Consider the following 17,067-nt stretch of genomic DNA (forward strand, 5'->3'; position numbering starts at 1 on the left):
ATCTTTTGCTGTGTTTCTCTTTGCAAACCCAGTGACAAGCACCAGCATCAGGCTCTAGGAGAATCTTAAGGATGTGGGTGCGACTGGATCTGTGCATGGATCCTCCTGACGCTGGAGAAGGCCAGGGCTTCTGTTCGCACCTGATATGAGGCCTGCATAGCTGTGTCCTTTGCAGGTGGATGTTCTCTCCCCGCCCCAAGGGTTGTCTGTCCTTTGGCATCTAAACTCCTCTACAATTGGTGTGAAGTGCTCACTCTGTTTACTGTGAAAGCAAGATTAACCCAGCCCTTCTGATAAATTGAAATGGAAGTATCGAAACCAATACGCCCTGGTGCCAAGTATCTCTACTGACCCTTTCTCCCACTTGATAACCCACAGTGAAGTTTTCTATCAGGATTGAAATGTATGAGGATGATCTTTACTTCAGTAAGAAAGCTAATGTGTCATCTTCTGGATGTATTTCAGACGTCTTTCCAAGGTCTGGTCATCCTTTTTAAATATCTGCAATAATACAAAAATGTTTAATCAGCTATTGCTATGCAGTACCCCTCTTTCCCCCAAAGTATTAACTAGTTCTGATCATCGTTGTGGCATCGTTTTCCTTCCACCCAGTTAACCTCAGGGTAGCTTCCTATCTGAGGGATTGCTGGGGCAAAAAGATGCACGTTTCCCCATGTGTTTGCGGTTGTTGGCATAAGCGTGCGTTATGTCTGTGGTGCGTCTTTTCTCCATGCTAATCTTTGAAGCTAATCCTCCAGTAGGTTGTGATGTGAGCACACCACTATAGTCTTGTCTCTGTGTTGAAGGAGCATAGAGAATAAGCAGTACAGGTGTCATAACTCAGTTTTTGAGACCTGCCTACCTCTTTGCATTTCCCTTTATGGGTTCCCTGTATTCAAAGCTGTTTTTCAATACCTGATGGGAAGATTTAAAGGAATCTCAACTTCTCCACCTTAAACTGTCAATTGTATCTCAATGAAACAGGAAAAAAAGAATAAACTTTCATATTTCCCCCTGACCCTCTGCCTTCGGTTGCACTCCCAGAACCTGTTTGAAGACCGTCTTCTGGGAAAGGAATTATTGCTTTGAATGGGGTTGTTGGCATTTGCAGACGGGGTCTGGGGAAGGTTGGAGTTGGCCCCTCTCTCCAGGTGGAGTTTTTACCTTGTTTGACCGGCAGAACTGGCCTAAAAGCTGTGCAGAAGGGGAGGGCAGTGTGGGGAAGATGGTGGTTCCTCCTGTTAATGTCTGGCAGCACCTGGTTGAGCCAGGTGACGATTTAGCTAAAACCACAGCATCAAGGAAGGTATTGAAATGCCTGCCTGTTTACAGGAAGCTCTTCAGTCATTTCAAAGGCAGCCCTCACAGCAATATGACCTGCTTACAACGCGGTAGGTGGCTTAAGCCCAAACAGGAAAGCTAACGTATGCATGTCTGCATACATAGAACTTCCAGAAACAAAGTCAGGGGTCAGGGGAAAGGATGGGTTCCTGAGCTAACTGGCTGGTCATTTGGGAAGGAAGTTCAGGTCAACACTTAGCCTGGGTCCCCTGGGGCAAGGTCATTTGTAGGACCTCATACCTCATCTGCAAAATGGGGAGAATTTGATTTATAGGATTATAGGATTATGGTGAAGTTAGACGAGTTTGAAAACCATCAGGGACATGGGAAGCATTCAGTATGATAGCCGCCCTTGTTTCTCCCATTTGGCTCAGAAAATCGGCACTGTCTTTAGGCAGAATGTGTCTCCACTCTGGGTCAGGTGGATTCTCTCGATTCAGTGTCTTGAGACTGAGGGGGTCACCTGGGTCAGGAGATGCCCAGCAGTGGGCAGCTCCTTTATCTTGAAGACAATGTAGCTCATAAACCGGAGGGTGTGCGTGCGGTGGCCTCTTTCCTCATTCCCTAATTGGTTGCATTAAAAGTGTAAAGAGCCAGGGGGGAGATACAAGATAGTAGGGGTAATTCTAAGGGTGTATTTCTAGGTGTCTTCAGAATGGCTTCACATAAGCAACTGGGTTTCAGCAGGGTTTACCAGATTTCCTTGGTTCCTGCATGTACATTTTACCCCCCACCCCTCCCTACTACTGCCAATCAACACACCCTAAGATCTCCCGATGCATTTCCTTGGTGTTGTGGAAGTTCATTCTGAATCTATCAAAAAGCTGTATTTGGCTAAGTCCATGTTTCTGACCTTGAGTTAAGTTCAGATCTGAAAACTACAGCAGCAGGTTCACACCTTTGCTTCTTGCTTTGGCATCACTCCCCCATTTTGCAGTTTCTGCACCCAAATGTATTTATTTAAAGAGGGCACTTTTTCTAGTGGAGAAAGCCTATGCTTCTTGCAGAGCCTTGATCCTACCAGTTCCCCCAGTTCTGTTCTCTTTTATTTCCAAACAAAATCATGAAGCACTTAAATAAGGAATGCCTATTTCTTTTTCTTTTTCTTTTTTTTTTTTTTTTTAAGATTTTATTTATTCATGAGAGATAACAGAGAGAGGCAGAGAGAAGCAGGCTCCATACTGGGAGCCCAATGTGGGACTCCATCCTGGGTCTCCAGGATCACACCCTAGGCCAAAGGCAGGCGCCAAACTGCTGAGCCACCCAGGTGTCCTATTTCTTTTGAAAAAAGAAATTTGCTGTTTATTGCTCTTGCATAACAAATACATCTCTTTGGCATTGATTTTTTTTTTTTAAAGATTTTCTTTATTTATTCATGAGAGAGACACACACAGAGGCAGGAACACAAGGTAGAGGGAGAAGCAGACTCCCTACTAGAAGCCCGATGTGGGACTCGATCTCAGATCCCCGGATCACTCCCTGAGCTGAAGGCAGACGCTCAACCACTGAGTCCCCCAGGCGTCCCTGGCCATTGATTTTTATTTGAAGTCACAGGCAGTACATTATTCATAAATGGCAGAGAATGTCATATATCTTTCAGAAGTATCTAAAAGTAAGTGAATCTTCAGTTGAAGGAAGTATAAATTCAAAAGTGAATTTTTAAAGAAAAGCCTAGGAAAGGTTTAGATAGAAAATTAAAGTACATTTTGCCATAAAATGTAACTGTCAGGATGCATGACCCCAAATACAAATTAATGATCCCATTGAATTTGTATTTTTTTAAATTAAGGTATATGTCCACATATTAGTGTCCAGTATAGGACATAACGATTTAGTATTTGTACATTGTGAAATGATCATAGTAATTAGGAATGCCCATTTATTTTTTTATTTTTTAAAGATTTTATTTATTCATGAGAGACACAGAAAGAAAGGCAGAGACAGGCAGAGGGAGAAGCAGGCTCCATGCAGGGAGCCCAACGTGGGACTCAATCCCGGGACTTCAGGATCAGGCCCTGGGCCAAAGGCGGCGCTAAACCACCCGGGCTGCCCTCTTTTCTTTTTTGAAAAAATATTTATTCATGACAGACACACAGAGAGAGGCAGAGGCATAGTCAAGCTCCTTGCAGGGGATGAGGGACTCAATCCCCCAATTGGGATCATGTGCTGAGGCAGAGGCAGACGCTCAACCGCTGAGCCATCCAGGTGTCCCAAGGAATGCCCATTTCTGTTTTAAAAAATGGATTGGGGGATCCCTGGGTGGCTCAGCGGTTTGGCACCTGCCTTTGGCCCAGGGCGCAATCCTGGAGTCCCAGGATCGAGTCCCATGTCGGGCTCCCTGCATGGAGCCTGCTTCTGCCTGTGTCTCTGCCTCTCTCTCTCTCTCTCTCTATCTATCTATCATGAATAAATAATAAATAAAATCTTTAAAAAAATTGATTGGCTTTGAAAAAAGCAACCAGTCTAATATGCCCAAGGAAGCCATTGCTTTTGGTCAAGTATGGCTGTTTTGTAGGGATTTATGATCTTGCCACACATGAAAAACTTTTGCCTAAAACAAAACAAGCCCCCAAGCCAATGAAAATAAAAAAATCCTAGGTCCCGTATCACTCAGCTGTAATAAAAAATGACTATTTCTGAATAATTAAAAATGGAGCATTAGTTAAACTAGGCCAAGATCGGGATAAGGAAATTTACCTCTCAAAAAATGACTAAACAGTTATGATATTTTAAGATAAAATCTTGCAAATGTGTTCAAAGGAAGCATCAAACTGTGTAGTCAAAAGTGGGGGCCCCCGGGTTGCTCAGCTGGTTGGGTTCAGGTCGTGATCTCAGGGTCCTGGGATGGAGCCCCGCAGCACCAGCACCGGGCTCCCTGCTCAGCTGGGAGCCTGCTTCTCCCTCTCTTGCCTCCCACTCTGCCTGCCTGGGTGCTCTCTCTGTATGTCAAATAAATAAATAAAAATTTTTTAGAGTCCAAAGTTTTTCAAAGTGACCCTTATGGGAGAAGAAACCTCCCAAATGACCTGCAGAACTGCCCCTCTGTCCCCTCCCCTATTACTTCCACCCTCCAACCTTTTGTAAACAACTTATTTTAAGCAGAGTGAGTTGAATCGTGTTCTGAAGACTGAGGTATGAAACAAAGATGAGCTTAATTTTATCCTGAGTGGATTATTGTGGGTCTTTAGAAGCTATGAAACCTGCTGGTACACGCTCTAGCTATTACCAGCGTTGAAGACGCTTGTCTTCTTTTTCCTATTTACTTCCCATAAATCACTTTTGGGGCTTCCATTTTTGTTTTCTAACATTTGCTGATAACTCTGGGGAAAATTATTTCCACTGACTTCTCGAAATGTCCTGAGTTAATTGACATCTCATCTTCATTTTCTCACATGGCGAGGACCCCAAAGAAAGAGGGGAGGAGACGCTCATGGAATTTAAGATTGCAGAGGCCAGTGAAATAGGGGGGAAGTAGGAGGAGGCTTAGGTGGCCAAAATTTTATATTTTTATCAAGTAAGGATGATTAACAACAGCGCAGCAAATGCCTCTTTCACATCCACGTGGCATTTTACACTCTTAAAACGTTTACTTGTTGATTTGCTATCTAAATAATTTAAAAAGGGACAATCATGGCTCCTACAAATATAAAAGGACACATGATAAAGATTTTACTAACGGATGTACAGCTGATTCAAAGGAGAATCAACCCCCAAACCACAGGCAATCAGGGATATTGAAGTGAATTTACAAAGAGGTGGAAAACACAGTATCCACAGGGCAATAATCACTTGCATTCCACTGGATAAAATTCATTTGCATTTCTATGGGCAAGAGTCATGGGTATTACTGTGGTTTCTCAACAGGGTTGTGAAATAGCTCAAAGACAATGAAAGGCACAGGTAGCCGGGACAATAACTTCTCGAAACCAGCAGTCCTGGACACTGGGGAGCAGGGATTGTGTGTACCTATTAACTATCCCCAGCGCCCCGAACATTGTAGGTCCTCAATGAAGATTACTTGAATGAACGGATGGCTGGTTAGATGGATGGATGGATGGATGTTCTGTGGAATTCCCCCTAAACTCTCTTGTGTCTTTTTGGAGGTAAAAATAGTATGCACGAGTCAAATATTAAATCCTAGGTTGATACTGTTGCTTCTGGAAAGCTCTTAAGGAGTTCTTACTTTAAAAACAGAGTGTGTGTAGGGGTGGGGGCGGTGGGTGTGGGTGTGAGTGTGTGATGGGATGGGGAGCAGGAGATTAGTGTTAGAGGCACAGCCTTACGAGAGGTTTAAAAATTATTTAACCTCACATTCTAGAGTGGTGGTTCTCCACCAGGGACAATTTTGCCCTCCAGGACATTTCACAATATCTGAAGACATCTGTAGTTGTCACAATCGGGCAGGGCGGGAGGGACAGGGAGCTGCTGCTGACAGGTAGTGGAGAGAGACCTGGAATATGCTAAACATCCTACAATGCACAGGAAAGCCCCCAGGATAAAGGAATATTCAGCCCAAATGTCAATAGCGCCAGATTAAACAACTCTGTTCTAGGGAATGCCTAGAGGATTCACCCAAAATCATTCAGAGAGAAGATTCTAGACACCCAAAGAACATCATTTCTTCTCCCCCCGCCCCCCCCCCCCCCCCCCCCCGTTGGAGTTTACCCAAAAGATTCTTAATAATTCTGAGTTCCTGGGGCGCCTGGGTGGCTCAGTTGGTTAAGAGTCTGGCTCTTGATGTCAGCTCAGGTCATGATCTCAGGGCCGTGGGGTTAAGCCCCACATGGGCTCCATGCTCAGAGGGGAGCTGGCTTGAGAGTCTCTCCCTCTCCCCCTCCCTGCTCAAGCTCTCTCTCTTTAAAATAAATAAACAAATCTTTAAAAAAATAATTCTGAGTTCCCATGTTCTCTGCCTCCATATCATCTGTGGTTGTGGCCTTGACCTCTTGTCTACTTACTGCCAACATGGTATAAACAGCAGGAGCCAGCTTGGAGATCTATGTAAACAAGGCTTCATGGTGGCGCTGTACTGAGATCTCAAAATAGATTATGGCCTCAGCCTACCATCTGTTGGTGGGGCTGGGTGGAGTATATGGAGCTCCTTCTGCTATCTGCTATGCACCTCAGTGTGTCTGCTTTCTGGAAAGCAGAGGCTGGACTAGGTCGGCTTATCTGCCAAAGACCCTTCTGTTCCAGGTATCAGTATCAGGAGCTTCCTATACTCAGGGCTTGCTGGATGGAAAGGGCTCTCAAGGGTCACTAGAGGAGGCTGTTCTCTGCAAGCAGAACCCCGAGGTGACCAGTCCCAGGACCATGGGGAGGAGGCAGGCCTGGGCCAGGAAGAGGGAAGCGGTGTCCTGCTGAGTGGGACCCCTGGTTCCCTGGCCATCCAAGTACTGCCCTGTCCTCGCCCTGCTCTCCTGGACCCGAGCACTGCTCTCAAAGGCCCCAGGGGTCTCTCTCCCACCTCTTGCATCCAGACCTCTCTCAAGATGAGATAAAAGCTTTTAAGCATCTCTCTTCCTGGGGGATTGCCTTGCTGAAATCTTGAAAGTGTCTTCTCCAATGCTTATGAAAGTGTACTAAAAAATTTGGGAAAACACAAGAACAATAAAAATCGTCCTTTTTAAAAATATTTTATTTATTTATTCATGAGATACAGAGAGACAGAGGCAGAGACATAGGTAGAGGTCCTTTTTTTAAGATTTTATTTATTTATTCATGAGATACAGAGAGGCAGAGACATAGGTAGAGGTCCTTTTTTTTTTTTTTTTTAAGATTTTATTTATTTATTCATGAGATAGAGAGAGAGAGGCAAAGACATAGGTAGAGGGAGAAGCAGGCTTCATGCAGGGAGCCCGATGTGGAACTCGATCCCAGGACCCTGGGATCACGCCCTGAACAGAAGGCAGACACATTCATTCAATTGCTGAGCCACCCAGGTGTCCCTCATCCTTCTTTTCGTAGGAAAATGTTATTACCTCTGAAGAGTAAGAGGGAGCTCCTTGGTCTTTTAAAAATTACTTATTTAGGGGTGTCTGGCTCAGTTGGAAGAGCATGCAACTCTTGATCTTGGGGTCATAAGTTTGAGCCCCACATTGGGTGCAGAGATTCCAAAACCAAACCAAACACCAAAAAAAACTTTAAAAAGAAAATAATAAAGAATTATTTACGTAAAAACATTGTAAAAGTGATACACGTTCACTAAAGAAAAAATAGAATAGATAAAAATGAGGAAAATTGTAAGATGCACCTGGATGTACCACACTAATGCAAGATGTTAATGACAAGGGAACTGCTGAGTTTGGAGCAGGGTGGAGTAGGGGAGTGGGGAATGGGAGGGTGGGGGGGTGGAGTAGATGTGGGGGGAGTATATGGAGCTCCTTCTGCTATCTGCTCAAGTGTTCTCTAAATCCCAAGCTACCAAAAAAAAAAAAAAAGTCTATAAATTAAACTAGATTTTATTTATTTATTTATTTATTTATTTTTTTAAAATAAACAATCTTTAATTCCAAGCAAGAGATAAATCTTTTTTTTTTTAATTTTTTATTTATTTATGATAGTCACAGAGAGAGAGAGAGAGAGAGGCAGAGACACAGGCGGAGGGAGAAGCAGGCTCCATGCACCGGGAGCCTGATGTGGGATTCGATCCCGGGTCTCCAGGATCACGCCCTGGGCCAAAGGCAGGCGCCAAACCGCTGCGCCACCCAGGGATCCCTAAACTAGATTTTAAATATCTACCTGGAATCCTTTTGTCCAGAGACAATCACTGGATAAATACTGCGGTGCTCATTCTTTAATTAGGGAAAAATAAGTATATTCTTAGCAGTAGGGAGAGGAGGAAATTTTTTTATTTTTTATTTTTTGGGGAGAGAGGAGGAATTGTAATAGCAAACCTTCCACGAGTATTACCACATGCGTGCATTGTGCTAAGTGCTTCCTATTCCCATGACTGCACTGAGCCCTTCCAATTCTGTAATAACGGGCCTTACAGAGCGCTTCGTCTGTGTGGCCACTCTCCCGTTGTTTTATATTTACGATTAACTCACTTAATCCTTCCAACCATCCTGTGAGGCTTGTATTATCCCCCACTTTACAGGTGAGAAACCTGAGGTCTGGCAGTTTGGAAGTTGTCTCTGATTCTGTGGTTGGGAGGTGGTGACAGTGATGTAGGGTCTCTGATGACAGAGCCACTGCTATTACTCCAGATTTTAGAAAATGAGAGCTTGGAGATACCTGGAATCGGGATTAGTAGGTGGCTGGAAGTGTCCTAACTGATTCAGCTGATCCTGGGAGGCCCGTTGTCCTGCTTCCTGGAGCGTGAAACGCAAGGCCCTGGAGCCCAGCTCAGCGCCTTCCTAACCACATTGCCTTGTGCAGGCCACTCTGAACTTTGCTTTCCTCACCTGTAAAATGGGTTTGATTTAGACCTAGCTGGCGGAGCTGCTGGAGGATTAAATATGGACCCCCCCCCCCCCCCCCCCGCACGTTTTAGGTGCATGATAAAAACCAAAGCTCACCTTTCTCGAGCCCCAGCTGTGTGGGGGACGCTGGGTCACAATCTCTGGTCTTTTCTGTGAGCCTGCGTGGTGGCAGAGTGGAGAAGAGGGCCTGGGGTTTGTAGCTGATGTGAGGTGGGTGGGGATTAAGGGGGACTTCCAGGGGAGCAGGGGGGGACAGGGTGGGGCCTACTTTGATGCCATAATCAGTGTATCCAGGTGTTTACATTTCCTCTACCTCAATAAGCATTTATTGAGTGTTGACTGTGTGCCATGCCACGTGTCCAGCACCGTTGCAGATCCGGGAGAGAAAGCAGAAAGCAAAGCAGACGGGTCCTGTTGGCCGAACGATGCTGTCTTCCCTTCAGAGGTGCAATGCAGCACCTCTAGCCCCGTGCTTCTCTTCATGAGGAGCTTCACTCCGACATGAGATAAGTCACACTTCTTGGGTTGGGATCGACCTTCCTTCATCCAGGATCCCAGACCAGGATCCCAGACACATACCTAGTGGATCATAGCAGACACATTAAAACACACCCATATTCCATGTGAAATATATGAAGTGTGACACCTTAAGACTTTGCTTCAGTTACAGCAGCGCAGGTTACAAGGTTTTACACTTTGAGGCTCTTCAATTACATATAGATTTTTAATTTCCCCCTTCCTGTCTTTCCTCATTACGACTCATTTTCTTTCTGTTCTCAAAGGTTTTTTTTTAGATTTTCATCCTTTTTTTTTTTTTAAAGATTTTATTTATTCATGAGAGACACGGGGCAGGCTCCACGCTGGAGCCGGAGGTGGGACTGGATCTCAGGTCTCCAGGATCAGGCCCTGGGCGGAAGGCCTGTGCTGAACTGCACAGCCACCCAGGGATCCCCGGTTTTCAAAATTTTGTTTTTTTTTTTAATTCTTTTAAAAAATTTTTTATTTATTTATGATAGTCAAAGAGAGAGAGAGGGAGAGGCAGAGAGAGAAGCAGGCTCCATGCACCGGGAGCCTGATGTGGGATTCGATCCCGGGTCTCCAGGATGGCGCCCTGGGCCAAAGGCAGGCGCCAAACCGCTGCGCCATCCAGGGATCCCCGGTTTTCAAAGTTTTAACAGGCACTTGAAAGTTCATGGGTTCTAGGCCCTGTGTGGGACAGTGTGTGATGTGGGTCTGAGTGGAGGAAGTCACGTGTGTGCGTGAGATTCTCAGCATGCTTGAATGTGTCCGAGTGACAGACGGGCAAGTGTCAGCCCCAGAGGTAGCTGAGGGAAGGAGTGTGTGCACGTGTGTGATTGTGAATCCCCGGGATCCAGGTGGGAGACTGAAGGTGGGAGATGGTAAATAAAGGATGGTGGGTGAGGGGGTCTGAAAGTGGAGTGAGGTAGGGTGCATGTCCCTGTGCGATTGTGATTCTGGGGCACATGTGTGTGAGGCCTAAGATTCAGGATGGGTAGATGAGGGAAACCAACGGCAGGTGAGTGTGGTAGGGTGTCCAGGTGTGAGATTGTGTCAGCGTGGGGTGGCAGGGTGTGTGTGCGTAGGTGTGCCTGCATGATCGTGAACGTCAGCGAGGTGGCAGGGTGAGTGCGTGCAGGTGTGCACGCGTGGCCGTGGATGTTGGGGAGTGAGGTGGCAGGGTGCGCGTGCAGTTGTGCACGTGCAACCGTGGGTGTTGGGGAGGCTCGCAGTTGTGCACACGTGACCGTGGGCGTCGGGGAGCGAGGTGGCTGGGTGTGTGTACGTAGGTGTGCCTGCATGATCGTGAACATCAGCGAGGTGGCCGGGTGCGCGCGTGCGCAGGTGTGCACGCGTGACCCGTGGGCGTCAGGGAGCGAGGTGGCCGGGTTCGTGTGCGTAGGTGTGCCTGCATGATCGTGAACATCAGCGAGATGGTAGGGTGAGTGCGTGCAGGTGTGCACGCGTGGCCGTGGGCGTCGGGGAGCGAGGTGGCCGGGTGTGCGCGCAGGTGTGCACGCGTGGCCGTGGGCGCCGGGGAGCGAGGTGGCCGGGTGTGCGCGCAAGTGTGCACGCGTGGCCGTGGGCGTCGGGGAGCGAGGTGGCCGGGTGTGCGCGCAGGTGTGCACGCGTGGCCGTGGGCGCCGGGGAGCGAGGTGGCCGGGTGTGCGCGCAGGTGTGCACGCATAACCGTGGGTGTTGGGGAGCGCGCGCAGGTGTGCACGCGTGACCGTGGGCGTCGGGGAGCGAGGTGGCCGGGTGTGCGCGCAGGTGTGCACGCGTGACCGTGGGCGTCGGGGAGCGAGGTGGCCGGGTGTGCGCGCAGGTGTGCACGCGTGACCCACGCGTGTCGGGGAGCGAGGTGGCCGGTGCGGATGTGGCTGCGCATGGGGGTGACGGTGGGGAGCAGGCGGGCGGGCACGAGCTGGCGGCCGCGGGGTCGCGCGTGGAGGCGACGCGGGTGGCCGAATCGCGGGCTGCGGGGGGGGCGGGGGAGCGCGGCCGGGCGCGTGCGTGGGCGCGGGGCGGCGGCGGCGGCGGCGGGCGGGCGCGCGCACGGCGGGGCGTGGGCGGGGGGCGCGTGGCCGGTGGGCGCGCGTGGGGGGCGCGCGGCGCGGGCGGGGGGCGGGGACACTGCGGCGGCGGCGGCGCGGACACGGCCGGCCGCCCCCCGTGGCAGGCGCGGCGCGGAGCTCGGGCCCATGGTGCGCCCGTGTCCGTCGGTCGGGCCGCGCGGCCGGCTCCGCGCGTGGCCCGGCGCTCGCGAGCTCGCCCCCTCGCTGCGGGCCCGGCCCGCCCGCTGCCGCCGCCTCCTCCCCCGGGGCGGCGCGGTGCCGGCGGGCGGCGGCGCGGAGGCCGGAGCGGGCGGCGGCCCGGGCGGCGCGGGGGGCGCGGCGGCCAAGGCGGGCGGCGCGGGCGACATGACGGACAACATCCCGCTGCAGCCGGTGCGCCCGAAGAAGCGGACGGACAGCAGGCCCCGCGCCGGGTGAGCGGGGCCCGGGGACGCGGCCGCCTTTGTCCGCGGCCTGGCAGGTTGGCCGCGCCGCGCCGGGCGCCAGGAGCCCGCGGCCGGGGGGGGGGCGGGGGGTGCCCGGGGCGGGGGGTGCCCGGGGCGGGGGGGCGGGGGGGGGCGCCGCTCAGGGACCCCCGGACCCCGGGACCCCGGACCGCGCCGCCCTCTCCCCCTCCGAAGCCGGGAAGCGGACCCGCCCGAGCGCCGTTCACCGCGCGGAACCGGGCCGGGCCGGGCCTTTCCACCCTTTCTGCTTCCTGCTCGCTCCGGGGCCCGCGCCGCGGCCTGGCCCGCGCCCCACGGCCCGACCCGGCTCGGCCTCCTCCGCAGCCCCGCCGCGGGGTCCCCCGCCGCGCCTCCGCGTCCCGGCCCGGGGAGCCCCCGCCCCCCCCGGCCCCCCCCCGCCCCCCCGTCCCCCCGCCCCCCGGGCCCCGGGGGCATCGGAACCGGCGGCGCAGGGGGCTGGGCGGGGCCCCTCCGGGTCGCCCGGGGCACTCGGACCCCCGCACTCCGGGGAGGGCCCCGGGGGGGGGGCGCCACCTGCTGTGCCTCTCCCGCACCTGCGGCCCCGGCTGCCTGCGCGGGGGGTTCCCCCTCGTGGAGCGCAGAGCCCGGGGAGCCGACGTCCCGCGCCCAGGATGGCAGTGACCTGTTGGGGCCGTGGGGGGGACTGTGCCTGCGACTGACTTACCTGGGGCTGCTTAGGATAAATGCATGTTCCCAGGCCCCTGCCAGGCCGCCGGTCGGAGTTCTTGGGGGCGGGGGGGGGCCTGGAATGTGCTTTTCCCGGGGCCCCCAGGTGAGGCTGACGTCCCCGCGCGGCTGACCCGGGCCGGGGGCGGGGCTGCGGCCTGGGGCCCGCCCTGCCCCTGAACATCCTGCGCTCCCGGGGCATTTCCTTGTGGCCGCCGCCGACTGCGGCGTCCGGGGCTCGGTGCAGGGGCCGGGGAGGCCGAGCCCTCGCGCTTCCAGCAGGTGTGCGTGGAATTTAAAAAAAAAAAAAGAAAGAAAAGAAAAAAAAGGAATGATTCCAGCTGCCATTTTGTGGGGTCTTTGTCCCCGTCTTCCTTGAACGTTCTGAAGGGCCCTGTGGGTGCACAACAGAGGAGGAACCGAGCTCAGCGAGGTTAAGGACTGCAGGGGAGAGGCTGCAAAATGCAGATTGAACCCACAGATGCACCCCCGCCCTCCCCATCTCTGCCTTCGCTGTTCTCCCCCCCAACCCCCCCCCCCCCCCCCCGAGTTTTAATCCTCATACTCAAGGCTAAAGAATGATCATTCACTTGAGCTCTATGCCTGGATGGTGGCTGCGTGTAGTATACACGCTCAGTAAATATTTTGATGAATTTGTGTGATGAGTGGACTCAAGGCCTCTAGTTATTAATTTGCGTTTAAAACAATTATGAGATGCCTACTATGTGCAGGGGCGGTGTCAGGTGGCTGGAATGCAAAGATTAAATAAGCCCTGTCCAAGGCGAGCAAGGCTCCTGACACTGGCTGTGCATTGCAGTCACCAGGGGAGCTTAACAGTTACCATCCCTGTCGTGTGTGTGTGTGTGTGTGTGTCCCGTGTTAAACCTTTGAAATAATCTGGAGTGGGGGGACGCCTGGGTGGCTCAGCGGTTGAGCGTCTGCCTTTGGCCCCAAGGCTGATCCTGGAGTCCCAGGATCTGGTCCCACCTAGGGCTCCCTTCATGGAGCCTGCTTCTCCCTCTGCCTGTGTCTCTGCCTCTCTCTCTCTCATGAATGAATAAATAAAATCTTAAAAAAACAATAATCTGTACTGAGAGCTGGGCATCTATTTAATTTTTCTAAAGCTATCCCAGATGACTTTACTGTGCTGTGGTAGTTGAGAACTCCTGATTGAGTGCATGAGAGAAAAATGCAGATAATTACTTAAAAGTGATAATTATCATGATAGAGATATAGGTACTGTTAATATGGAGGTTCAGCCGGAGTGGGGCAGATGGTTAAAAAAAATGTGTTTGAAAAAAAAAATGTGTTTGGAATTGGAAAGGAGGATCACACCCCGGTTTAGAATTTACCACTTTGAAACTAACATATTTCCTGAACAGTGACACAGATTCGGATTCAAATCATGTATCAGGAGAGCCAGGCATTTGCATGTATTTCTGTTTAATTTGTATTTTTTAGGAGTAGCCACATCAAGGTGGGGGATCTTGATGTTTGGAAACACTTTCGGAAGCAGAGTGGTGGAAAGGCTTCCTGAAATGTAGTGCAGGGGGAGTGTTAAAGGAAGAAGAAACTAATACAGATGTTTCTGGACTTTTGAAGGGGTTACATCCGGATAAATCTATTGTAAGTTGAAAATATCTTGAGAGTGCATTTATTACACTTAACCTACTGAACATCATAGCTTAGCCCACCTTAAATATGCTCATAACACTTAAGTTAGCCTACAGTTGGGAAAATCGTGTAACATAAAGCCTATTTGATAACAGGGTGTTGAATATCTCACGTACTGCATTGACTACTGTACTGAAAGTGAAAGACAGGATGGTTGTATGGGTGTGGGGTGGTTGTCAGTGTTACCAGTATTTACCTTTGTGATTTCATGGCCAGCTCGGGCTCATTGCTGCCCGTCATCATGGGGGAGGATCTCATCACCCGGAAAAGATTACAGTTGGAAATACAGTTTATATCAAATGCATATTGATTTTGAAAAAGCCAAAGTCTGAACAGTCATCAGTCAGGGACTGTCTGTGATGGGCCTGGCTTTCTGTGGGGTGTTTGACATAAATAGCCCTGTTTTAATCTTCATAATGACTCTGAATTTTGGGAGTTAGTTTCCTCATTCTATAGACAAGGAAATTTAAAATTCATGATGTTAAATAATTTGTTTGAGGTCCCAGAGGTAGCCAGTGCGAGGGGGTGGATTTGAACATAGCCGACTCACCTCACCTAAATGGCTCTAAGCTGTAGAATGGTTGGGTTTTTATGGTTAGACCAAAAAAAAAAAATCTAGGTGGCGGGAGTCCCAGGGGACAGAGTGTAATTAACACAGGGGTCACTCAGCATATGTCGCCGGGACTTGCAGTTTATTTGCTGAAGGAATCGCGTGGCTCCAGTGCTGTTTTGTCTCTCTTGAGAAAGTTAGTGCATCCTGATGCCGGGAAACTTTTGCAGCAGTTCAGTCCGGAAACGTGGCATGTGCTCCGCGTGGCTGGAAAGCGTTCTGGCTTCACGTGCTGGGTTGCTCACTGCATGGAATTCCCTTTGTGGTGAGACACCAGGCATTGGTTGGTAGGGGCGTGGGTTCTGGAGTTGAGCTTGGTCCAAGCCCAGGCTCATCACTGACCAATCATTTCACTTGGGGGAAAATTATTTTACCTTTCTGCGTCTCATTTTTTTCATCTGTAAAGCGGGATGAATAAGAATTATGGATACCTCAGAGGGTTGTCTTTAATCCATATAAAGTTTCGGATAGTAAGCATTCAATACAACGTAGTATTTGCTGGGGCTAATGGTGATAAATAAAATAGACCTTTGCATCGGGTTTGCTATTGGAGGCTCTCCAGAATGCTCCTTTGAGACGAAGGGGCCCTTGATGCTGGGACATTAAAAATACTGTAGATTTCCTTGTTCTGATCAAACCTGGGAAAATGATTGACTGCATTAAACTATTCCAGCCAAGTGTGTCGAGGCCCTGGTGTGCTATTGTAGGGCAAGGAGCTTGCGCTGTGGTTGAACTAAGACTTTGCCTTTGGGCTTTGTGGCCAGATTGGGTGAGGATGCTTTGATTTTTGATGTATTTGGACTAGGAACTAGATATGAACTGGGATTGGAAAGAGCTGATTAGGTTCATATTCTACCAAGGTTTTTTGTTTTTTTTTTTTTTTTTACAATTTTATTTTATTTATTTTTATTTATTTTTATTTTTTATTTATTTTTATTTTTTTATTTTTTTATTTTTACAATTTTATTTTAAAGATTTTATTTATTTAATCATGAGAGACAGAGAGAGGCAGAGACATAGGCAGAGGGAGAAGCAGGCTCCCTGTGGGAAGCCCGATGCAGGACTCGATTCCGGGACTGGGATCACGACCTGAGCCAAAGGCAGATGCTCTACCGCTGAGCCACCCAGGTGTCCCTAAACAACTTTATTGAGGTATAATTTATATAAAATAAAATATTTATATAGTAAATGTACAATTCATTGATTTTTAAAAGATATTTTATGTATTTGAGAGAGACAGCACCAGAGCAGGGAGGGGGAGAGGGAGTGGTAGACTCTTCACTGAGCAGGGAGCCTGATGTGGGACTCGATCCCAGGACCCTAGGATCATGACCTGAACTGAGGGCAGATGCTTAACTGAGCCAGCCAGATGCCCCACAATTCACTGATTTTTTTTTTAAGATTTTATTTATTTATTGATGAGAGACAGAGAGAGAGAGAGAGAGAGAGAGGCAGAGACACAGGCAGAGGAAGAAGCAGGCTCCCTCTCCAGAGGGAGAAGCAGTCCCCGACGTGGGACTCCATCCCAGGTCTCCAGGATCATGCCCTGGGCTGAAGGCAGGTGCTAAACCACTGAGCCACCCAGGGATCCCTGTTTTTTTTTTAAGTAAAGTTATAGGGGTGCCTGGCTGTCTCAGTGGGAAGACCGTGAGAATCTTGATCTTTGGGTTGTAAGTTTGAGTCCTGCTCTGGGTGTAGAGATTATTTAAAAATAGATAAAATTAAAAAAAAAAAAAACACCTTCAGGTGATAGAGTTTGTACAGCCATCACCACAGTTCAGTGTTCAAACACCTCCATCACCCCCAAAAAGCTTCCCTATGTCCATTTGCATTTAAAGCCACTGATCTGGGGCACCTGGGTGGCTCAGTGGTTGAGCATCTGACTTTGGCTCAGGGCATGATCCCAGAGTTCAGGGATAGAGTCCCACATCCGGCTCCCTGTGAGGAGCCTGCTTCTCCCTCTACCTGTGTCTCTGTCTTCTCTCTGTGTCTCTCATGAATAAATGAATAAAATCTTAAAAAAAAAACCCACTGATTTATTTCCATCAGTTTGCATTTTTTGGAAATTTCATATAAATGGTATCATGCAGTATGCTGTCTTTGTGTCTGATTTCTTTCAGCACAATGGTTTCAAAGTGCCTTTTTATTGCTTAATAGGATTCCATTGTATTTTTAAAAAATATTTATTTATTCATGAGAGACACACACACAGAGAGAGAGAGGCAGAGACACAGGCAGAGGGAGAAGCAGGCTCCCTGCAGGGAGCCTGATGTGGGACTCCATCCTGGAAT

General features: G+C 49.7%; 1 protein-coding gene and 1 long non-coding RNA gene across 2 annotated transcripts in view; one reads left to right on the forward strand and one right to left on the reverse strand.

Moving 5' to 3' along the window:
- Positions 1-7,870: 7,870 nt before the first annotated feature.
- LOC140595337 (uncharacterized) lies at positions 7,871-12,645 on the reverse strand. The gene is made up of 4 exons (XR_011996863.1): positions 12,491-12,645; positions 9,079-9,344; positions 8,862-8,923; positions 7,871-8,747 (listed from the first exon to the last, which is right to left on the reverse strand). It is a non-coding gene; the product is annotated as an uncharacterized lncRNA (long non-coding RNA).
- The window catches only part of ATP9A (ATPase phospholipid transporting 9A (putative)), a 130,236-nt gene continuing 124,787 nt past the window's right edge, over positions 11,619-17,067 (forward strand). Inside the window, exon 1 of the mRNA XM_072735560.1 lies at positions 11,619-11,772. Coding sequence (XP_072591661.1) covers positions 11,705-11,772 — 68 coding nt within the window. The 5' untranslated portion in view covers positions 11,619-11,704. The remainder of the gene's footprint in view (positions 11,773-17,067) is intronic.

The sequence above is a fragment of the Vulpes vulpes genome, chromosome 14 (assembly GCF_048418805.1).
Source record: "Vulpes vulpes isolate BD-2025 chromosome 14, VulVul3, whole genome shotgun sequence".
Classification (NCBI taxonomy): domain Eukaryota; kingdom Metazoa; phylum Chordata; class Mammalia; order Carnivora; family Canidae; genus Vulpes; species Vulpes vulpes.